The sequence below is a fragment of the Pseudopodoces humilis genome, chromosome 9, assembly GCF_049639895.1.
Source record: "Pseudopodoces humilis isolate 2021_Gansu_Grassland_sample_001 chromosome 9, ASM4963989v1, whole genome shotgun sequence".
NCBI classification, from domain to species: Eukaryota; Metazoa; Chordata; class Aves; order Passeriformes; family Paridae; genus Pseudopodoces; species Pseudopodoces humilis.
In genome coordinates this window covers 30,239,328-30,264,009 of record NC_142208.1, presented here as the reverse complement: position 1 = coordinate 30,264,009, position 24,682 = coordinate 30,239,328, and the positions used below count along the sequence as shown (strand labels likewise).

Sequence of the window (24,682 nt, the reverse complement as noted above, 5' to 3'; positions counted from 1 at the left end):
AGACTGGATGTAATATTTGGTTATTAAGTAAAAGGGCATCTGCTCTCATAAAAGCCACCCTGTTTTGTTCATGTATGTTATTGGCTATTTTCCTACTTTGTACAGGCTTTCTATAGAATAAGCTTATGGCAGCTTGACAAATGGAGCATTTATTGTGGCTAAAAGTACTGTAAACAAAACCAAAATAGCAAGTTTTATTGGCTTTTATAATACATTTCAATTTTTTAAATTGGCAGTAGTATAATGGAATTTAGTGTTTTAGGACCCAAATGTTGTTATCTGAAATCAGTGGACTTCATTTCCCGATTCTTTCTTCTCTCCTGTATAGAGCTGTTTTTTCTATTTGCTGCTTACACCCATGTGTTGTCAAAACAGATTCTAATGAGAAACATTTACAGACTTAGTTGCTCATTCACGTGCAGCTCCACATAAATGCATTTACCTCCATTTGTTCTCATCTGTTTAAAAAAGTAATTAGTTGCCTTTGAATTTTGAAGAAAATCATGATTTGAGTCTGCCTCTCATATTGTCTTGTTATGAGCTGAAGCATATGGAGCCTTCATTATAAGTAAAACAAGATAAACTCTCCAAGGTAACAAAGAAACCTCCTTGAAATGCCAATGAAAATTAAATATCTGTCTTTTATACAAAGATTTGATCCAGCAATCATTATTCAAATAGAAATTCCACTGAAGACCAGAGGAATTTTGCTGGAGTAAAAGAGTTTTTGATTAAATTCTGTTAGAATCAGTAGCAGTGCTGAACCTGGTTCCAGCAGGACTTTCTGTTGTCTTCCTAGGGAAAGGAGAATTTCTTTGTTTTCCCAGTTGAACTTATTTTTAATGTCAACTTGTTCAAGATATACTTTGAAAAGAAATGTAGAAGCTATGAAGGCAAGGTATTAGTCGTGGGCTTCTCTTTAAGAAGAGGTAAGTGTCAAAATAGTACATGGAATTTACCCTTAGCAGGTGAGTGCAGGTAATGACAGAGCGTTGGTGATTGGTGATAAGAGTGACAATAATTGGGTTAAATGAATTTTTAAAATAAATTACGTTCTTCCCCATAGAAAAAGCTTAAGAATTTATGTCTTCTTGTTCTAAGACAAGTGACATGGATCAATTTAAGGTTTTGACCATTCAGAAGCAGAAACATAGAAAAACGCACCAGTTTTATCAGAGATAGAGTATTAATGTTTGAACCCTGTGAGGAGAGGGAAAAAGGGAATGTTTTGTTACAGTGTAGGCTGAGCCATTAAATTTGAATGTCAAAAACTGAAGTCCTTTCTGCCTCCTATGTTTCTTAAAACCCTCATGAGCATTATTTGTGCTGGTGTGTGTTCAGTGTGTGCCTGAGGAGCCATGGGAGGACTTTCTCAGGTCCAGGATGGTTTTTGGTCAGGGTTTTGTATCTGCACAGGAGCTGTCTGAGCAAGGCTTGCTCATTATGGCTGGGTACTGTTTGTATTTTTTTTAAGGGAATATGTGAACATACTTTCTTTTAAAGAAGAGTTTTAATGCAAGTAGGCTATCTTGTCTTCCAGTTTTTGCAATATTATGTAGCACAAAGGCAACTGACTTTTGGTTCTGTTTTTGTTTTCTGTAACAACTCTATAGATGACTTAAAGTGTTTCTGGAATCAGTTACCAAAGAAGTGAAACATTATTAACTAAAAGGAAAAACCATCCATCTTCTTCCGACACATATTCCAGGTTTTGTATTTCATTTAAAGAATAAAAATGAAGTTACTTCACAACAGAAGAAAAACTTTTTTCCTAAAGATTTAATTATCCTTCTGCTTCTGGGTCTATTGGTCTGGATCCATGTTGTTCATTGCGAATACAGAGGAGGTCTGATATTTCTTAATTGTTTTACTTTAGTATGAAATATAAAATCTTGTGAACATCACAAAGCAACAACAACAAAAAAGGCATAATAGTCTTTATTATTTTGTTATGTCTTTGGTGTGTCACTTTTGGAAATATTTTCTCAACTCAAAACATGTAATGCCTGAAAATTTGATTACAGCTGTCCCCTTTAAAATATATTTATGAAATCTGAAAATAAACAGTGGGCTATTTTTCTCCTTTCCTGACATTCTTTTTTCTGTATTTTGCAGGATTGAGTAATGTATGTATAACTGTATAGTCCATTTTGTATCTGTGTTAATAGACAATTTAATTTCTTAGCCTCTACAGTTCAAAAGTTACTGGTGGTAAGGCACTGTTGTGTGTCTGTCTGCATGGATTTCTCCTGACAATGGGTTTAGAGCACTTCTTTGGAGCTGGTGGATCTGAAATATGCCCTTGTGACCTTTTGAAATAGGGAAAGACTCTTGGTGATGGTTGTGGAGAAGGGATTGTGTGTTGGTCATTCATTTAGGTGAAGCTGTGGAGGGAAGATTGAGCCATAATTCTGCAGATGCTTCCATGGGACAATGGAGCACAATAGGGAATGAATAAGACACTTGGATAATCATAAAGCTTTTGCTGGACCTGGCAAAGAAGCACACTTGGCTTTTTGAAACAGATGATCACACCTTTGATCTCTTTTCAAGGAGTGGGGATTTATGTCATGGTTCCAAAGGAAATATTTCTGAAGTTAATCCTTCTGGTGACCTGCAAAGGAGAGGATGCTGTTGGATACACCTACGTGCTCACAGTTGTACTTGTGGAGTTACTGTCAGCATTCAGAGGGGAGGCAGTTGCAGAATTGAAATGGTAGCTGGCTCTTCATGGCTCTCAGATATTTCTTAGCCAGAGTTGCTGCAGTTGTCATAAATCTTAACCAGTTCTTAGAAGGAAGAAAAGAGAGGAAAATGTTCGCTAGTATGTAAATGAGCAAAATCCAAGGAGAAAAGTTTACTAGATCAAGTAGTTGCCACATAGAATACATTAATATGCATCACTACTAAATAAAGAACACTTGAAAACTATAAAAAAATGAAAATAAAATGTATCTGTATTTATAATTAAGTATAAAGTCTCCTTTATAAGCAGATGGAAGACCTTAATTTTGATGATGTTTGGTCAGCTTCCAGAGTTGATCTTGAAACTGGTGAACACTGTAAAGAGCTTCCTCTTGCTTAGTTATTAAGTTTTCTCTTTGAAAACAAATATAAACAGAGAAGTTTTTCAGCACAGGAATGGCTGAATCTTTGATATAGGATTTGGGTTTTCATACTTTAAATTGTTCTAAGCAGATGCATTACCCAGCTAACCAGAGGGTAATGATAGCCTTCAGAAAACATAACCTAATTTGCTCTCTTTCTCCTTTAAGGTGGTTTCCCCTAGAATCAAGACAAGGGAAGAGAACTAAAGACAGAGGAGAAATAAATGTCAATATTCAGTTTATGAGGAATAACATGACAGCAAGTATGTTTGATTTGTCAATGAAGGACAAAACCAAATCCCCATTTGCTAAACTAAAAGACAAAATGAAGGGTCGGAAAAACGATGGGACGTTTTCAGATACATCCTCTGCAATCATCCCGAGCACTCACATACCTGATACAAATCTAGAGGTGTGTAGTGGTGAAGTGCAAATGAAATCCAAACCAAAAAAACCTTTCCTCTTGGGACCTCAGCGGCTGTCCTCAGCTCACTCCATGTCAGATCTAACAGGACCACACGTCTCCTCGGAGAAAATGAAATCCAGCACTGTTGGCTACACCCATCTCTTCAGGCGTCAGCTGGAGTCCTTTGGTTCGGTTGATGAAGGGGGTAAGTAAAACTCCTGACCATTACAATTACAGCTCACTGCTATTAGAGCATTCAGAATCTGCTACTCTAATTTATGAAGCACTTACAATGCCAAAATGTTAAGAGAGATTGCTGGTCTATATTTTACACTTTCTTTAATTTCTGGTAACTCAAAATTGCTGTTTCTGAACATTAGAAATAATTTACATTGCTCATGATGTATGATAATGTAGCATTTTCTCTTATTATGTCCTCATCTGAGAGTACATTGCTTTCCAGAAGGGACTCTAGGCAAAGTAGTATCTCGTGAGAAATAAGTCTAATTAAAAAGTCAAAAACTATCACCAAATTTTAAACCTGATTTATACAAAGAGCTGGAAATACTTTGCATTGCTCAGAGTTATTATGCAGCAACATACTATTATCTCTTTCTGGAATGGCACACCACTCATAGCTGTCTTCTCTGTAGAACTTCATTTTCATGCAGGAAGCAAAGATTTCTGATGGTGCCTATCCATTAACATTTCTGAAACATGAAATCGAGGCCACAGCTGTTAATTTTTATTTCTTTTTAATTGCTTAGTTACTCACCAGTGTTCTGAACTGAGGCTCAATTGCAAAGCTTCTAGATCTAAGCTAAAATGGTTTTTCTGCATGTCATAAACTGTGATATAGTGTCTCATTGATAATATACTAATGACAGATTGTTTGCAGGGAGTCTAAAATCTCCACACAGAAGGACATTAAGTGTTGATACTTCTAAAATGAGCCAACTTGACAGCACAGTTGATGAAACTGCACTTGAAGCACAAAATGACCCATTTAATGTGAGTGCTTCGTTACCCCAAAAATTTGCTACACTGCCAAGACAGAAGAATCCATTTGAAGAAAGCCCAGCAACGTGGGATCAAAACATAAGTCTGTTTTCCAAACCTGTCGAGATCAGAAAAGAAATTAAAAAAGAGAAAAAAGAGAAAGTTAGTCTTTTTGAAAGAGTGACTGGAAAAAAAGATAGCAAGAGGTTAGATAAACTTAGCAATGGGGGATCAGAGAGTTCTACTGACTTGAAATCACCGAGTGCGTTTGGGGAAGCTCATCAGGAGAGTTTTGATTATGATTCGACTAATCCGTTTATGGCAAACTTCAAGCCTACAAGCATGTTGCCATCTTCAAGGTAGGTTTTTGCTGTATTTCAATCTGATATCTTGAACATGTTATATAAATGAAAATGTGAAGTGTCAAGGAACACAATCTTTGTGCTTTATACACGTTTATATCACTGCTTGTCTGTTTCTAAGTATGTTACGAACTTTTTATGTAATTTGATTGTTTCTTACTCTGTTTTGAAGTGACTTTTTTATTACTGATATGTACTGTGAAGGCTTTTGGGTGCTTGTGTTTGTGGAAGACCTTATTTGTGCTTCAGAATGGGCTCTCCCTGAAGTCTTCTGCTTTAACTAAACATTTGTTGCTAATTTATAGCATTGCCCTAGATCAGGTTTTGAGAGGGAAAGGTTTTAAGTGTAAGGGGAAGAGGAAATTGAATAACTAAAAGAGTGATGCAAATGGGAGTAGTGAAAAGAAATCTTGTGGATGTCACTATTTGGAAAGAAAAAAAAAAAAAGAATATTTAAGTTCTGTATGTAAGAGTACAAGAATTAAAGAACATTCTGTTTCTAAATGGGAATACCGACATGAACTCTTATCTCACCTGAATTCATTTGGCTCGCTGCAGCTTTGCTGAGTTCTGTGTACTGAAATTGTTGCACAAGGCAGCAGTTTATGTCTTGAGCAGAATGAATTAAATTACAGGGCTGATAAGCAACTTTGATTTAAATAATCCATTTTAATCTTTGTTTGTCTATCAATGCTTTACTTGTTTTCCTTAAGAAAAAGTGTAACCCACAGTTTCCTTCCTGGGTTTTGTTTGCTACTGAGAAAGATAGGCTGTCTCTCTTTATACATGTGTAAAGATATATATATATATATTTATATACTGCCACCCACATATACTGTTTACAATAGATAAATGTTTAAGAAGTTAATTAACTTTCATTACTTTGCATTCTTTTTTTTTTGTTTTTGTATATAAATGCCAGAAAATAGCAGTCCTTGCTTTTTCAAGGTAATGATTCATTTCTGTGTAATGACTTAAATTTGGTAGAAAATGCATATGAAATTAAAATGCTTCAAACTGGAATCTAAAGGCTGTAAAATCAATCACTGTTTTAAATGGAAAACATGGTTGTAAAAAATTCACTATTTCCTGTGTGTTAATTCCTTAATTAATGACACAAGAGTTGTTTCTTTTAAAAAAAATGGTTTTTGTTATCTTGTTCTCTTAGAACAGGGGGATCCTATTGTGTGCCAGCTCAGTTTTTCTCATGGGTTTGAATGCATGAACTCCTGATTTAAACAGAATCATTTTCTTAACAAAACTAATCATGGATGTGAATTAGGGAAATGAACTGAAATGGAGCTGCTGTAGAAAAGAATTTGTTGCTAGAAGCTCATCTGACCTCAACAAATTATCTTCTTTGTGCCTTCTACGAGTCCAGTCAGTTCCTAGTGTCTTAAATAACATGTTTATAGACAATCTTAGAATATTTTTTATTTAATGAAGTATTTATCTGGATTAGTGTAAGGTTAGATTGTAGCTTGGTTTGTCAGAAGTTAAACTTCCATTTAAATAAGTCCCTTTAAAGAGAAATAATTCAAATAACAATTAAAATTGCATAGCATTTAATTTTTTTTTAAATTAAACACTCTATTCAGGCAGATGCTAGATATAAGTAGTGAAATCTTTTGAAGTTCTTGAATGCAGAAGATCTTGATAAATATAAAACTTAATGGTAATCATGATGGACTTTTTTTCTTTGTTTTGTAATTAAAAAGCTCATCACAGTGCCCATTCAGAAGGACTCTAGTCATTTGTTTGTCTTTGTATGAGAGTCCCTTTTACTGGTTCTTGACTTTTATGTAAACATAAACTTTTGATAAGAAAAATAGATATTATTTTATTTTCAAAAAGCCACAAATAGTAAACATTTTGACCTTTTTTGTGAGACAGCTATTATGGCATAATATCTAGCATGCAATAAGTTAAGTTGGAAGCTCTTGATTTTTGTATGTTTCATTATGATGTTCTGTGTGAACCTTTTAGACTTAGTTTACTTTATTTCAGATGTATCTTATACAATTATTTTCTTTTGAAGTAGAAACTAATACAAAATGTGCATATTTAATAAGTTTACTGTTGAAGTTTACCTTTTATCTGTGGAGGATTTCTTCAATAGAATCCAATTTTAATTTTTTGAACTAGTAATACTGAAGGAAGAATTTGTATGAATATGTGGCCACAAAATAAATGAGGCTGGGTAACAAATTCAGTATGCAGAAAATGTAGACAGGGAATTTAGTCTTTGGGTTGTTTCTTATTTACTCAATGTGCTATTAAGCTCTTTTGGATGAATCCCATTTCTGCAAGTAAACCAGGCAGTGTATTTTTTATTAAGGTGTGTCCAAAATTAGTGTTCAGTTGTGGATCAGGTGTTTGCTTTGCAGGTGGATCTTTCCAGTTAACCCCACTTAGCTAAGCCTTGGTTTGGGTGATGGGACATCCTGAGCTGGATTCCTGTCTGATGAAATCCTGCTGGAGAATTATTCCAGGAGCTCACTGTAGCCATAAGACATCCAGTCTGTGGGAATAGGCTGGACATAGAGCAAAGTGGAAGGAAAGAAACCCAATCCATAGCAATCCTCTTTCCTGCCCCCCAAAAAAGTCAACCAAACCCAGATCCTTCATGTTTGTAATGTGAATGTCAGGTTCTCAGCGCTGATGAAGCCACATCTCTAACCTCAGTGGGAGGCTTTTCAGTGACTTTGGTGAACTTTAGGTCAGGCTTGAGTCCATCCTAATTAATTGTGGTTGGTGAAGTTGACTGAGCAGTAACAATGTGGAGAATAACAGCTCATAACATCAGCTGGGTGTGCTGCTGAATAGCCCTTCACCAGCCCATCCTTGAGTGTTTAGCTGCATGCTCTGTCACTAATTACTCATACTTACTAATTAAACAAATGAAGATAAGTACATCTTCCACATGTTCTTCAGCTGCTGGTCCAAAAATTACAGGAGTGGTTCAGCAACAGTTGTAGGATGTTTTTTTCCTTCCAAAAGCAAGTATGCCAGGATTATTTGAAAATTATTATTTATTTTTATTGCTATTACTTATTATTGTTGTTTAAGTTGTTTCAAGAAGGTTTTAGAAGTATTTTGGAAAAGAAAAACAAAACCTATTTGGTTTGTATATAATACTTATTGACAGGAAATCACAAAATATGGACCCCTAATTTCTATTAATCTCTGATTTGGCAAAGCCTTGTTCCCTGGCTTTGGCTAAATCTGTAAAATAGGGATGATACTGTACCTTCTGCAAATGCTGAGTGGATAAATGAGTATTTTTAAAATGTTTTTGTAGCTATGATATTGCAGTGTTACGTGTTAAGATTGGGGGTTCCATTGTCTGTTGTAGGATAGCAGAGATATTTATGAGCTGATTCCTTGACAGTTTAAAAATGCAGGAGTCTCATAGTGAAACAAAAAATGCTGGTTTTGCAAATACTACAAAATCTGTAGGTTCCAGAGGTCTTGTATCATAGAGCCAATGAAGAGTTTTTAAGCAAACAATGTCTAGTGCTCTTAGCCAGCATTTACCAATAAAAATTTTGGTTTTGTACTTCTTAATGCACTGTTTCGAAACTTTTACCTTATACTGCCTTAAATTGGACTCATTCTTACAATTCCTGCTATTGTTGTGGCTCTCAGAAGGTTAATTTGCAGTCAGAAGCCACGTGGCTTTTGTGTTGAACACAGTTAAAGAAACTGAGGGTGCTCCTGGAAAACAAAGATTGTTTTGTGCCATAACCAAAGCTTGTGCATCGTTTTTCTGAAATTGTTTTTGTTTAGGAAAATACATGACACTACACTACAGGCTAATAAACTGATGTGAAAATTTCTCAATTTACACCACTTGACAAGTGCTAAAAGAAAAGCATCTTTAATTTTAATGTGTTATTAGGACCTTTTTAGAGAGATTGTACAAGTTATTAACAAGGTCCTCTGAGACAGGAGACGGGTAATTAACAAGACCTACAGAAAGGGAGTTTAGGTAATTAACAAGATCTTAGGCACTGGACACAGGGAGACAAATAGTCCAATATTTAAAGCTGACAGGTTGTTACTAGTCAGATCGAATTCCAGGTCTAGGAAACTGGATTGGTTGTGTTTGGGAGCTTTCTAATAAACATTATATATATATATGTACATATATATATACATACATACATAATGTCTGTGTCTGTATATACACATATATGTATACATGAATAGAGAGAGGCATTAATAAAACCCTTCTAAAGTAGCATTTCCTTGACCTAGCTTTTGTTATACTTCAGAGAAAAGAAGATAAAGCTCGTGTCTACATACAGATTATACTTTATCTCAAGTTGTGACAGTAAGTATGTTACATTCTAAGCAACCTGGAAGATGGAGTAGTGGAGGAGAAAGAAACTTGTGCCTCGCTAGGATTCACTGTAACAATTGCAAATAATGCTCATATTTATAATATTAATCACTGTTGAATTGGAGCAAAAATTATGAAAATATTTATTATTTTTCCTGTATTCTCTTACTACTTCAACAGTTTTTCAAGTTGGCAACTGAAAAAGAAAAAAACACAAACCACCAACCCAATCCTTCAACTCTTTTACATCTTTCTGCTTGTAGTTTCTGAATGTGGTGATTTTCTTCAGCCTCTCTCCCACCTTCATCCCATGTGGCTGTTAGAGCTGCCTGTCTCCTCAATGCCACACATTCCAAACAAATCAGGGACTGCAGCTTTTTTTTTCCCAACGGAGGCAATGTTTGAAATAAGCAATGTCTCTGGATTTTGATATGGTCATTATTAAATTTGTTCAAAAACAAGTGAGATGCTGTGAAAACAGGAGGATTTTGATAACAGCGATGTGTTTGGATCATATTAAATTGTTAAGGCTGAAGAACAGCTGATGTCTGCTACATTTCAGCTAACATTAACTTTTGAATATTTGATGGTCAGGTGGTTAAAGAAGCTTTTGCAACATCCTAGTGTTCCTCTGGGTTCCTGCTTGTCACTTGAGCTGTGACAGTAGATCAGGTGCGTGTCTCGAGTCAGCTGAAGTTCTAAAGTAAAACCTGTTATGCCAAACCACACTGAGGGTGAGTTATTAGTGCAATAACTTCAACATAATCAAAGTCACTGCTAAATGGTTTCAGTCTTGCAGTGTTACTGGCAACAGCTCCATTGGAATGAGCCCCAAAAGTTGCCTGATGAGAGCAAAGGATTGTAGTGGTTTTGTACTTCTCTGCCAAATAGGAAATCCAGTGTACAATGCAATTCACTCTTTCTACTTTTCACATGCTTTTTTCAGAAATGTTGGTCTCTAGATATTGCTGTGCTTGCTAAAGCAATAAGGTCTGTTAAGACATTTTAGCACATTTATTTCTCAGTTAGTAAAAAATGACATCAGGTGAATTCATGGTATTTTCAGAATTTTGTTTCGTCTGTTAGTGTTAGGATGTCTTATTTTAAGACCAGTATTCTTCTGCATTGCTTTTCTTGAAATGAATATTTTTTTTCAGTTCTCCACTGAAATTTGGCTAGACTTTAGTCAACTGTGATCTACAGTCTAGATAGAATATTGATGGACTATGACAGTGCTTTAATTGTACTCTAGACTGTTAATATTTGTTAATTCAGTGCAGCAAAGCTGTCAGTGAAACATTATTTTAACAAGAGAAATACATTGATGATACATGAGTGGTAAAGAGAAATTACAAAACAAGCAGAAGTCGTGCAGAGATTCTTAGTCTGTCCTGCCAGGACTGTTATAATCTGATTTAAAAGCTCACTGCATGTGATAAGAGAATAATGAAATCTTTAACAAAGCTCCTACAAAGCAGTGGTCCCAGCATTTGGGACATGACTAAGGTGAGCTGGAGCAATCAGTTCTTTGAGGGATATTGTAGAAATACATAGTATTAATCTTGACTTTTGCAGACTCCTCACCAGCAATCAGTCACTCCTAATTAGTTGACTGTTCTAGGAATACTGTTAGGAAAGCTCATCCTGCTGGCTGCATGACAAGATTTTTTCAAGCTTTCACTGTCTCTTGGTGCACATTAGGGCATGTGAGATCTTTTTTGAGAGGATGCATGAGGCATATTATCTTTCCCAAGGGAAAATGCACTGCCTGTTCTATTTCATTTTAAAAAAGAATAATTTGTTCTATTGTTTCTTTCTTAACAAATGCAGAAACTATGTAATAGCAATGCACTTCTCTTTTTTTCTGTTTCATTATAAGAACTGAGAAATAGTTCTACTCTTTTAATAATTCAAAAATGGATCTGTAAGTTTTAGTGTAAAATGCAGTTTCAGGATTGTTTGATTTGTTTGATACTTCGTTGTTGACTTAGAGATGTCTAATAATAGGGTCTTCCAGTGGAGATGCTGGCACAACTTTTAGTCTAACAGTTCTTTAGTGGTCTCTGGAGAAAAAAACCTTTTTTTTCTATAGCACAACTCCTAGTAAAAGGAGAAATATTTATATACTTAAAATTCTAGCTAATCAAGAAAATACAGTGATAGCCACAAAACCTGATCCTCTGTTTGTGTCCTCCTGGGGTTACTCAAGCTCCAAAAGGCCACAGAACATGGCTTGACAGCAGACCAATTTATACAGTGAAGTGTCTTAAGTGATGTTCCCCAGAATCTAATTGCAAAATAAATGGTAATATGCTTATTCTGTACTTGTTTAGCTGCCAGACAAGACAGTCATTCCTTCTCAGAATATTAAGTGAGCTCTGCATTGCCAGGCACAGCAGGCTGACAGTATTCTATGGAAGGCTAAGTTTCTGAATTTCATTAACTGTATCTGATTTTATTCATTTATTTTGGGTTCTTTTCCCTAGAGCAATAGTAATAACCTAAATGGTATCCTAATATTTCAAAATTTTGATACATGTTGTGAGAATCCCAAAAAAAGTACTGTAGTTACTGTAGTAAGAATCAGTCCAAAGACCAAGAAGTAGGATAGGAATAGGAATTTCAACTCTAATGAAAAATGAGTATGGCAGAGCTTTGCTAATTACCTGTATGCAGACATTCCATATTAAAGGAAAGAAATGGAAAGCTCACGCTTAGCTCATTGGTATAATGGATATTTTACAGAATGTTAAGTTAACATAAATTTTAATACTTTGAATAGTAATGATTAATGTAAATATCCTAATTTAAATTTCTAATTGTATACACTACTATCATGTAACTAGTATGAATAGCAAAAGATAAGTAAAAAGCTTTTGCTCCTTAAGAAAATATTCTTTCCATGGAAGATAATTTAGGAGTGATTCCCATTCATTATGTTGTCAGACTAAATGGCACTAAAATGTTTAAATCAGTTACAGGAAAGATTTGATAAAGTTTGTTTTAATCTCTAGGCATTCAGAAGCTAAATATTTAAGCAGCCACTAGACCTGATGCTTGAATTTTTAACTACCATTAAACTTCAATAGACAAAATTGTAAGATGCCGTCATAAACTTGAGCTTGTGACACATCCTGAACTCAACTCCACTGTATTCTTCCTATACAAACTGTAAATTATCAACATGGAATGGAAGTATTTAGTTACTGGTTTAAAAAAAGTGTTATATAAAAAAAAAAAGGCTTCATGTAGTTGTAATTAATTTTTTTTTAATAGAGAAAATAACAGTAAAGTACAAAATAATATGCTTGCTATTATTATGAAATAGTAACCCAAACCACTACAGAATCAGCACTGCAGTATATCTGTCTCCATTATTAGTTTATACTATTTTTATTTCTCCTCTCAGGAGCAGGATGATAAAAAAGGGTTCTTGTGTCAGATGAGCTAAAATTGAAATCTAAGCTAATAAAACCCCAGAAATTTGCCATTCAAGAAAAACGTAAAAAGAAAGTTCATAAAATAATATGGAACAATAAAATAATGGATATGATTAAATCTGTTAAAAATGTCTGTTATATAAGGTAACTGTCAAGGACACTAATTGAATTCCCAGATGAGTGGAATGGGGGACAGGACTAATTGTTGTGCTGGATTAGAGAAGTCTGTTGTACCTAGAGAAGGGTAGGGGTGATGTGTGAGTTGGGTGGCTCAGAGTCACTTCCATGATCCTACTGCAGCTGATTTTTCATCTCTGCTGGTAGCATTTACCTCTCTTGTAGTAGTTCCTTTCTTAAAGGTGATCTGAGAGAATGAAAGTTTATTACTTCTAAGAGACAAACTGTTAAAAATCAGTATGAGACATCACCTGGAGGCACATAAGGCACATGAAAAGTCCATTTATTAGAAAAGAAATACTTTTTTCACTTGTAAACTGAGCAAGTTTAGTTTGGACATAATTGACAAACAATAATTATAGAATCCCACAGGGCCAGTTTTTCACAGTCACTGTTCACAGTAAGCCTCACTCCAAAAACCAGTACAAAAATCCAAAAAGATTATTTTTTCCCAAGCTGTGAACATATGAATTTCGTCTGTAGCAGGAGTTCCCTGCCAGTTTATCGAATCCTTGGGAAAAAACTGAGATTGGATTATAACTAATACTATCACTATGAACTGTGAGTGTAACTGGAGAAAACAATGATATTTTTTATAATTGTTTAGATCAATAGTTTCAGAATGCTTTTAGGAAGTCAAGAGAATGGCTACTCAAAGGAAGCCTGTGGTGCTGCAGTGTGGCCTGCAGTGTGGGCTGCAGTGTGGGCTGCAGTCCTAGAGGCCTGTATTATTAATTATTATAATTATTAATTATTGCCAGTAATCAAGTGAGGGGGGTAACTTTTTGGGGTCTATTATTGTGATGAAATTTAATTTAAAAAATAAATGCTCTGGTGAATTTCAATACACCAAACAGACAACTCCACCAACTTGCATTTATAATTTTACAGAATTTTCTTTTGAAAGTATTACCTGCTCCTCAGCCAGTGAAATAGGGGTGCAGTGGTGGGAGTCTGTATCTGCTCACACTCACCTCAGGCTGGGAGCACTGGCAGGAAGCCTTGCAGGGCTCAGCAAGGCTGATGAGCTCCCACCTTACTTAGCAGACACTTTGATTTAGAAAAACGTTATTATATGCAGTCTCAGCACCTGTTTCGTCCTCGAGAAGCAGTATATTTTCTACGAATCTCCTTAAAGCATGAGTCTTCATGGCATTTGGATTTTTATTGGGGGATATTTTAATTGCTTTTCTTTTTTTATTTTGCAAGTGTATTCAAATTTCTTCGTGCAAAATACGCAGATGGTCTCTTTTGTAATTGCGGTTATGATGTCCACAAGTTTACAGAAATGACTGCAGGTTTTTTACTGCTTAAAAAAAAAACAACCAAAAACCCAAACAACTAGTCCGTACTTCCAGTGATTTATACTTCTAATTTTGAAACGCAGCTTCTCATAGTCAGAACTGCTGCTTTCGTTTTTAGCTGCTACTACAAAAAAAGAGTCCCAGAACTTATTTCACAGAAACTATAAAGTCATTCAAGGCTGTGAAAGATCCTGCTTTTTTAACCTTTCAGAAAGTCACCCAGTTGAGCAGTCAGGCTGTATTATTCTATATCTTGTCTAACATGAGGAAACAGTCCCAAAAGAAAGATATCCCAAATTAACGCCACACTTCGTTAAATAGAGACATTCTTGGTTTTCACCAAGCTAATTCGATCCAGTTCAGTTAACTCATTTTTTTTGTCCTGGGATCACGGAAGGCAGCCATGAATGGAGCGAGTTCATCATGTGTTTGACACATCAGTGTGAGGCTGAAAGGAGGCTGGGAGGGAGGGACCCTGCCTGGACAATACCCCATGGAAAAGGCCCCTCATTCAAAAGTGGTCTCCAGCAAACGGGGCAGGGGATCACTGTTACAAACAGGTAGAATGGGAATTAGCCAGACTTGATTCCTCAGACACCTCAGAGTTTCTGATTGTGACTGTTCCTCTAATCCTGTCGCTGTCAAATACCCTCAGCCCACAGATGGTTTATGGGACTTCTGTGTGAGCAAGAGTTTTCCTGCTTTGGAAATTAAAAATTCAGAATAAAAAAAAAATAAAGTAAACAAAAAGAAAATTTAAAATAAAAAAAAATTCTTTACAGGAAAATATTATCATTTATATTTTACATATTTTTAGTTCATAAATTTTTTCCCTCCTTTTACATCATGAAACACATGGCTTATAAATTCAGATAAGAGAGTGGTGAACAGTCACAAAGTACAAGTTCCCTAATATAAAAAAAAACCTTGAAAATTAAAAAAAATAGTAATATATGTTTTTGTAACTCTCAGTCACACATCACCCTCAAAGCCAGTCCACACAGTCTAACAAAACAGATTCTGTGATGTGAAAGAATGTGTCTGCTGTGCTGCTACTAAGTAAATAATATTTGTGAGCCATATCCAGATTCTGAACACATTTTTGGAGAATGTTTTCTCTCCAAACTTGCTGTAGCAAGTACGTAAGAACACAGCAGCACTGATTTTTGAAGATACTTGCTAATAATTACACCAGTCTGAGTGGACAGTTCCTTAAGCCTGACATTTAGACAATGGCTGTTTTTATCAGTATCAACATTATGAGAGAGCTTTGTTTTCTAGGTATGCACAATAATCACTAGGTTTATAAAATAATAGATTATTTACTCAATTTTAAGTACAAAATAAATGTAGCTGACAGAAGATGGCTTCTTAGCCCTAAGCTGGTGATCTCAGTGGAATTTCTGCAGGAACTTTGTCCTCTAGGAGCTGCCATGAAAGCCGGCAGCTTGTGAGTCTGTAGAGTTTGGTTGTTGGTTTTTATCACTCATCCCAGGGACCTGTTTCTAGTATATTTCATTTAAAGTAGCACTCTGTGCTTAGAAGCTCGAGCTAAGTCTAGAGATAGATAAGGAAGCTGAATCCATAATAGCCTTTCTTGAATTTCTTAATTAGTTATTCAAATTTTATGACAAAAAGAGTATGAAAAATACAAAGAATTGTGAACAACAAATATATTAAAATTTCCTTTAATTTCTAATATTTTCTTTTCCTAAGTTTAACAAATTAAGAAGATAAACCACATTCAATACTTTGTAGCTGTGTGTCTAATTCTAGCAGATATTTTGGTCAAAGAAGTGTGCACTGCTAATATTTGTTTGGTATGGTTTTTTTCCCCTGCAGTTTTAATGTGAATCCTTCTGGCATTGAGGATCTCAGGAAAAAAACGGTGAGTTACGAAATTCTATGGAAAGTCATCAGTAAATGCCAACTAATTGGTACTTGTATGAGCTTATAAGCTTTTATTATTTTTAACCACTTAGAGGGAAATGCTGGGGGTTTTTTTTGTTTTTTTTTTCTTGCCATCTTAATAGAAAAGCACAGGCTTAATGTAAATTTGTAAATAAAGAAGAATTTTGCACTCAGTATGGGGTTAGCTGTGATATGATGAAGAAGGAAATATTTAGTTCTTTGCACAAAAAGTAAGAAACTCCTAAAACATGAATTTTTGGGAGTGGTTTAGATGTCTCTAGAGAAGTAATGGTCAGGTGAGGAATTCTGCATTAGGCAGTGATTTATTAATTGACCAGACAGGAGTTTACCATCACTATAATCATAGACTTGAGGGCAGTCTTCAGAAGACAGATCAAAATTGAAATTATGACCTGATATGTGGTAGGATTAATAATACTCATAAGAAATGAACAGATGAAAACACTAAAAAGTAGAAATACTAGAAGGTATTATTCAAAATGCTCTTGTTTCTGAAAGTACTGAGAATAAATTGTGTACTAAGAAAAGACAAAAAATAATCCACAGATTGCCTGGGCAGTGTCTTTGTTTGACGGAAAATGTGGCCTTACTAGAATTTTTTCTGTGAATAGATGACATCTTTAAAAGTGGGTTTGTTTTCAATCTCTAAAATATATAGAAAACAAGTTTCACAAGCAAATATGACTTTGTACTGTTTGTTTTCTGCTGGTTTATGTAAATGATTTGTAATAACATTTGATGTTATTGTAAATGCCCAAGTTTTTATAATGTAAGTAGCTGGTGGGAGATGTCAGAGTATTTGAAGGCTGCCTTTGATCAGATAGTAAACTGAATTCTACCAGGCAGTTACTTAATCTCTGACAAAAAGAGACATCAAAAAATTGATTTAACTTAGCAGCCATTGTCTGTAAAGTAACCATAATTACAGTTTCTATGTGCTTGTAAATGTACTACTGCAAATCATGTAATTTATTGCTGGTAAAAGCATCAGTTTAATTCTTTTAAGAAATAAGATGTGAATTGTTTTATATAAAGGATTTAAAGGTGATAAAAGAAATCCTTGATGATTTTACTTTTGGAATACCAGCCATCCTAAATGTCAGTTGTAGGATTATGAAGTGGCGCTCATTTAATGCAAAATACAAATTAGGTGGGGAAGAATCTCTATCTCAACCATAGTTTTGAATGAAACCATTTGAATTTCTTTTTAAATATTCAGGATTGCTTTCTAAGGTGTTTGAAGTAATTTATTATTCGATTCTGTAATAATAGCCCTCACCAAGTTATTATATTTCTTCCTTGTGCATGTTATTTTGTAATTATGTTTGTATGTCTTCTCCTCTGATGCCAACACCTGTCTCTGAAAGCAGTGTTTAAATGGGAGCAGTAGCCAGTTGAAAGGGCAGCGTGAGCTCTTTAAAGCCTAATTAAGAACTGAAAGGAAGATGAAGTAAGTAGGACAAAAGATGTGAAAGTAGTTTAGATGATATTCCCAGAGCAGAATTCCTCATTAGAACAATGAAGAGGTGATCAAGGATTGCCAGGCCTTCACTTTATCTGAGGTCTCCTCTGGCTGGCAGCGTGTACCCCAACAGGGTTTTGTAGCTGAGACAATCATTCTTTGCATGGCTTGTTTAGAATCTTTTATTTTCTCTTAAAAATTCATTTTGAGATTATTCTTATGCATTAAAACTGTGGTACCTATTTTTGTAAAGAAATAAGTGTTCCTTATACATTTAAATATCACCTACTGGCTCAATCTGAACATACCCAATCTTCTTAATTTTAACAATATTGATTTCTAAATACTAGCATATTTCAGCTAGAATTTTCTTGCATAATTAATGTGATAGCTTATCCCCACCCAAGATGTGTACAGAGCATGTGTATGATAAAGCATCTTTAAAGCATGTATATTACACACAATTTTCCAGTAAACTTGATTGCATAATTAAAAACATTATTGCACCTTAATTCCTGTTCCTTTGCCAAATCAGAAAATAAGAGAAACACTAGCTTTCAGGCATATAAGTGCTAATGATATTTTCTCCAATGTGTACAAAAATTTAGTAAAAAGAATAAACTTTAATAAAGAAAAGTTTTATTTCCTTCTCATAGAATAAAATGTGCTAAAAATATGACCATCAAGTGAAGTTATTTTCTCTTCTATACTGATTGAAAATCAATTACTAACCAATTTAAAGATTCCATCAGGTTAGCCATTTTAATGAAGTGGGAGTTACTGATTACTTACCATCCCTTTACTTGGTACATTTAAAATACTGAATATACGTCCATAAATGTGACATCAGATGTCTCAAGTGCAGAGAGAAACCCTTAAAAGCAGATATTTTTGAGAGCTACTGTTAGAGTATAATTGATGGAGAGAGGCTGATGTGTCACACTTTAGCCTATTTGCAGGGCACCATCACTTTTAATTAGGTTCCTCTGAAAACTTAGGCCAGCTGCATATTTTAATGGGTCGACATGTGCCAATGTGCAAATATGGAGCTGGATGGAAAGAAAAGAATGGGACATGGAAAAAGACAGAGTTTGGCTGCTATGTGGTGTGTCTCTTAGCAGTGCAAGCTTTATAATTTTTAATTACAAACTTCTATTGTGAACAAAAGCTATCTCTTGTGCCCTGTTAGAGATGCAGGATCTTTTGGGTTCCATATTTTCTAAATATTTTCATTTCTGAATGAGATGAAGTGTGCTGCTTAACATGTCTGGCAGTGCTGATGCTTTTACAAAACAACATGAAAGAAGACATTCAAGTTTACAGTCTTTTGGATCACACGCTGTCCTTTATAAGATGACTAATTTGTCCATCTCTGCTCATACCTGCACTTACTGAGTCATCAGAAATCAAGACAGAAACAACTCTCTTTTCCCTACTCCTTAATTCTGGGCCACTCCTGCTTTAAAGAAAGCAAGGTCTTTTATAAGTACACATTTATTTCTGCCTTAAGTGTTCTGGTGCGAGTAAGATGCAATCTTTTACTTTCACCTGCGATTTAAAATTGAAAGTTTTATTATGTGATTCAGAAGCCAAGGCCTGGAGAACCACTGGTGACTAAAAATATGAATATGAAAGACAGATGAGGGCTGATGTCATTCAGAGCTGGGTAAATGCTTTGCTGTGATGCTCTCCAGAGGCAAAAACTCAGACAAGTTAAAGTAGGAGTTGAATTCTCAGGGCTCTTCTCTTTTTATTATATAATTAAGGTGGTTGGTTTCCCAAAATGGACCTGCCAGCTGTTGTTGTGGTCCCTGCTCGTATGGTCACTCACTCTGACACACTGACTGTGTGTCCACCTCATGGAGAAGATTTTTTTCTGAGATGACAGAGTGGGAAATGTTCATCCAGCTGGGCAGCCCATCTCCAGTCGTCTGCTTCAGTGGGGATGTCGGAGGGAAAAACACTGCAGCAGACAGAGATGTTGCTGAAAAAAATTGTTTTTCATGTCAAGAGATGCACATAAAAAGCAATAACAAATCAATTTTCTGGGAACACTGAACTGCTTAATAAAATCTGGTGTTTTTCTACATTTACCTGCAGGAAGGAAATCCTTTTGATGCCACTGCAGGATACCGAAACCTGACTTATGAGGAGGTTCTGCAGGAGCTGGTGAAACACAAAGAGCAGCTCAAGAAGAAGGACACCCACATTCGTGAGCTCGAGGATTACATTGACAATCTTCTGGTACGAGTGATGGAGGAAACGCCCAGTATTCTCAGAGTGCCATATGAACCTTCTCGGAAAGCTGGCAAATTTTCCAAAAGCTGAGACAGCGGTACTCGAGGGTACTTTCACTTTCTGCTGAATACATTAGTGGAAGGAGATCACACTTTAATATTTTGACTTCTCTTCATTCCTTTTCTCCTAAGAAATTCCATGAAAATGAGGAGGAGAGACAATGGCTTGTTTTCTGTCCTTTTTTTTTTTTTTTTTTAATCCAAACACTAGCAGGGGCTGCCAAAAGTTGTTTTCTGTTAGATTACCTAGGTAACTTTTTTTTTTTTTCTTTTTGAAAATACATTTAGGTACAGAATACTTAAAATGGAGTCAATAATACATAATAAATATGTCCATGCAGTTTATATCATAGCTTAGTGTTCACCATGTGGCAGTTTCATCTGGGAAGCCTGTGCTGTTATGAATGTTTTCTTGAATGATTATTGGTATTAGTCAAATATATTGATTCTTTTTTTTACAGCATGCCATCCAGACCACTGTTTTCAATCCAGCATAGTACTCTACTAAACCTAAGTGTGGTTTGTTGCAATGGAATGTAGTTCTGCACATATTAGAGGAAAACAGTGATGCACAATCCTTGCAGAGTAAATGCTGTATTCTACACAATGTGCTTTTTGTATAACAATATTTAAAAAAAAAGTGCCATTTCTGTCATGGCACATGCTGGAACCAGTTATTTTACACTTAAATGCTGAATTTTGTGTATAACGAGTGAACTTTGGAAGTGAGCTCATGACAGGTTGTTTTAAGGATCTTTTCATATGAAGTTACTGCATGCCTCTTTATGTGTTAAAAGTTCACAGAGTCAGGTACAACCAGAGGACTCAAGTATGGAATAAAGAAATGAATACTTTTGTTCAGTCAAATTCTCCTGCAATGAATATGTAGCAGAAGTGAAGAGGCTGACTTAAATAGACATGATAAATCAGTTTAAGGTTGAATTGTACATGATATATGTGTCTTAACTTTTTAAATCTTAAGACAACAAAGTATATGCCCTTAGGAATAGGCCATGTTGCTTAACACTTATAGAATACTTAGGCTTTTCATCATAAATGTCTGTATTCCATGTATATAGTTCTAAAAGTCAGTTTTCATTGAGGTAAATGAAAGAAGAATGTAGTAAATATCTCCCTGAACATTTAATAATTGTTTGTAAAATGATGTACGAAAAAGGTATCTTTTATTCAATGAATTGGAAAAAATATAATGAAGGTATAATGAGAAAATACTGTAGGAGAACCCTCTAAATATTAAGATGAATAGATTTTAATTTTAATTTCCTTAATAAGAATCTTAATTGGATTTTCTGTTGCTGTGAAACAGTAAAATGCTATTTAAAGCATATACAGAGAATATCTTAGATTTGTATGTAAGATAACTGTCTTCTCCTCTGTTTCTGCACCTGATCTGTTGGGGTTTTTTTACAGCACCATGACATGGCTGCTGCTGAGGTGACCAGAAAAGCTTGAAATTAAATTCCAATATTTTTCTTGTTGTTGTAAAAGATTTTAATATCTTTTCATCTTTAAAACTGCAGAAATTGGTAATATCTTGAATACTTATATGTGGAAGTGTTGGGAAAATTCTCTCTGACTGCTTTTGACAACATTAGTATTGTAGGACAGCACAGAATTATTCTAGTTACAAAAAAATCTTCTTTGAACAAATATTCTCAGATTTCATTTACTTATTTTTAACTTTTTCTCCTTTATTTTCTTCTTTTATTTAGCAACTACCTCCCATCCCCATTTAGCACTGTCCCTAAAATGTGTGCAGCCAGACTTCCCAACCCATCAGTGGGATCTCTGAGTGTGGATCCCTGTGCCTGGATGGATCCTGAGAGATCCCAGCCCTGTCCAGCTGTAGAGCTCTGCATCTGTATTTTGTAATGCAGAAATCCATCCCATACCAGGCAGTCTCTCTTTTGTCAGCCTAAGGATGTATCAAGTTTGGTACCTCAGAAACTACATGAATGTTCTTTTGACCCACTTAAGATCTCGATGACTGTAAATTTGTTGTAATGTATTCAAAGTGCCAAAGTTTATGTACTAGGTTTATGGTGCATTTGCTGTTGGAAGTTGGGGTTTACACTCAATTGGATTTTCATTTTCTAATTACACCAAGATGTATTTCAGTTACTCAGTATTTCCATAAAAGTTCTTAAACATTTTGAAATGCTTGGCTGAAGCCAGCAGTTTTCTCATGTCGTTGATGAGGAAATGTTCTGCAATTGTTTTGAATTCCACACTCATTTTCAGCTAACTGGTATGAGACCATCTCGAGTATCCACAGTGCTTAAATCATCCACACCACTGAGGATTAACAACTGCACTAACCAGAGAATGTGCTCCAATGACTTCTCACATGCAAGCCAACTTATAATTATTAAAATGAAACTCTACTATATTTAGCACCTCTGAAATCACTTCTTTTAGAATGTAAATGTAGAATATCAAACTGCATAATTGACTAAAAGCAGATCATTTGACATATTTGCATACCGAGAACGATAAGCAGATTAAAGGTAGCGAAAAGATCAATTTTTGTGCATTAGTGAAGAAATTTAGTGAGGCTTTGAATGTGCTATCTAGTCTTTATCTGATCTCTAAGTGAATAAAAGCACCTTTTGTTTCTAACAGTTTGTCAAGAAAGAGGGGAGAACAACAAATGCAATTTAGGAAAATGTAAAGTTACTGAGAGGCAGAATGGGATGTTAACAGCTATAAAGATATTTTTATAGTTCATAGGTAAAGATACAGGCTGCTTTTGGAGCAATTCTTGAAAGATAACATACACATCATTTTCTGCTTAGAAAAAAAAATGTAGCTTTTTCCTGTATTCTGAGACTATTTTTAAAAAGCATCTTCACCCCACATGTATTTGTTGAAACATACAGCTTTCAAATGGAAACTTTTCATACAGAGTAGTTCATGTTGAAAACAAAGAAAGTTTTGTTTTTCCCATAGGATAAAATTGTGGACTTTCTTTCAGATCATTTGAAACATGAAAACTTGTGGTCACTCTTTCTTGCCCTTTAAAATACAGGGAAGAAAATTTTGAACATCTCCATATTATTTTGGTATTTTCTCTCATAGATTACCATAAGAGTTCATTTATGCATGCACTATACTTTGAAATTATCCTTTGAAACAGCTCTTCTCATAGCCATGTATTTTGCTTACTTAAAAGGACAAATATGAAGGCCATACTTTAATGTTGTAAGTCAGAAATGTAAGCTTTCTGCCATTCAAGAAGGATGTTTAATATTTATATATGTTACCTCTTGCTGCTGTATTTTATGTTTAGCTTGGTTTTCCACCTCCTAATGAATGTAGAATTCTCCTTAGATTATAACTGCATTTATTGCTGTTGGCTTTGTGTCAGGAACTATTTGTAATTTTCCAGCTGTGGAAATGTTGCCTTGTATTTAGAAAGGTTTCATGATTTGGGGACCTGATGAAAATCATGCTCATTAGATCCTAGCCTGCATTTCTTTCTGTACAGGATACCCTTTCTTAGATGCATCTTAAAACAAAGAGAACTGCTGTCTTACTGTGTTTACTGCTGCACTGGGGGTTTATTTACACTTCCAGCTTTAAAGAAAGATTATTGTCCTACATCAAGTATGTAAAGTGAGCTCATGCTTTTCTGCTCTTCATGTACCACTGCTGTTGTAGATATGATAGAGGCATTAGCTGGGCTTTTACAATGGTGGCTTCAGAGCATGTTGACTCTCTTCCCCTTCTTTGAAGTACTTGCTGAAGGATTATAGCACTGCTGTGTTCATGATGCTAGATTTAAGGGTCTGTCAGCACTTCCGGTAGGAAACCCTATTTTCAGGGATTTATAACTTAAAAATTTTGATACAGTCACTGGAAGTATTTAATATGCAATAGGTAGCACTTTAATCTGTTTATGAAGGGGTTTGAGATTTGTTTCTGTTGAAAAGGTCACAGTCTCCTAAAGCATGGTGGGCATTTGCTTTGTCTTTTATAATTTCTATGCTGAAGAAGCCACTGTATGTTACAAGTGGTTGAGCCATTCCTATTCATCTTAGAAGCTTCCAGATGTCTTGTATTACGATGTATTATAAAAAGCTGAAAATCCAGGTTATATTCAAAGTCTGTAAAAGATAGGAACATTACTTATAACTTAAGGGTTTTATTTTGTCTTGTGCAATCAGTGGTAGTTTGCCCACATTTAATAATGGTACAGAATCATAACTATATGCACTTGTGAGAACTATAAACCTAGAATGCATGAAAAACTTTATTTTTGTTCCATTATTGCAACTTCAGATCATTTAATTTTATTAAAATGTTATCTTAATATTTTAATTTCTGTTCATTAAATAAGTATTGCATGTCTAACACTAATAAAGCACCACAATGCACTACCGCAGTATTTATTGAATTGTGCCATTAATCTGTGTTATGCAAAGCATGTGACTCCTAAACTCCACAGTGTTAAGGCTCTCAGAGCACAGAGAGGGGTATTTCCTTAGGGACAGCTCTAAATGAATATCCCAGATGTTTGCAGGGTAGCCATTAAAGGAAATCCCCTCAGTACTGTCCAAAACTTGGAATTAGTGAAAAAACCGGAGTATTCTTAAATGTCCTAATTTGTATGTCTTTTTTATCTGCAAGCCCTTTAAATGCACTATTCTTCTGATGCCCTGGTTGTATAAATATTACCAGGAGATCTTTGGCACTGCAGGCCAGAACAGCATTTAGCATGAGAACAAACACTCTGCAAATTGTGATATGGGAAACATGACACATATTTCTCCTAATACTTGACTGAATAAAAACCCAGCCAGAATGACAGAAAACTGGAGCATCCTCCAC

The 24,682-nt window shown here is 35.1% G+C and overlaps 1 protein-coding gene across 1 annotated transcript in view; it reads left to right on the top strand.

Annotated features, from left to right (window-relative positions):
- Nucleotides 1-24,236, top strand: part of RAB11FIP2 (RAB11 family interacting protein 2) — a 32,288-nt gene extending 8,052 nt beyond the window's left edge. The window contains exons 2-5 of the mRNA XM_005520782.3: nt 3,276-3,718; nt 4,412-4,871; nt 15,983-16,028; nt 19,635-24,236. Of these exons, the coding sequence (XP_005520839.1) occupies nt 3,276-3,718; nt 4,412-4,871; nt 15,983-16,028; nt 19,635-19,862 (1,177 nt within the window). The 3' untranslated portion in view covers nt 19,863-24,236. The remainder of the gene's footprint in view (nt 1-3,275; nt 3,719-4,411; nt 4,872-15,982; nt 16,029-19,634) is intronic.
- Nucleotides 24,237-24,682: the final 446 nt, after the last annotated feature.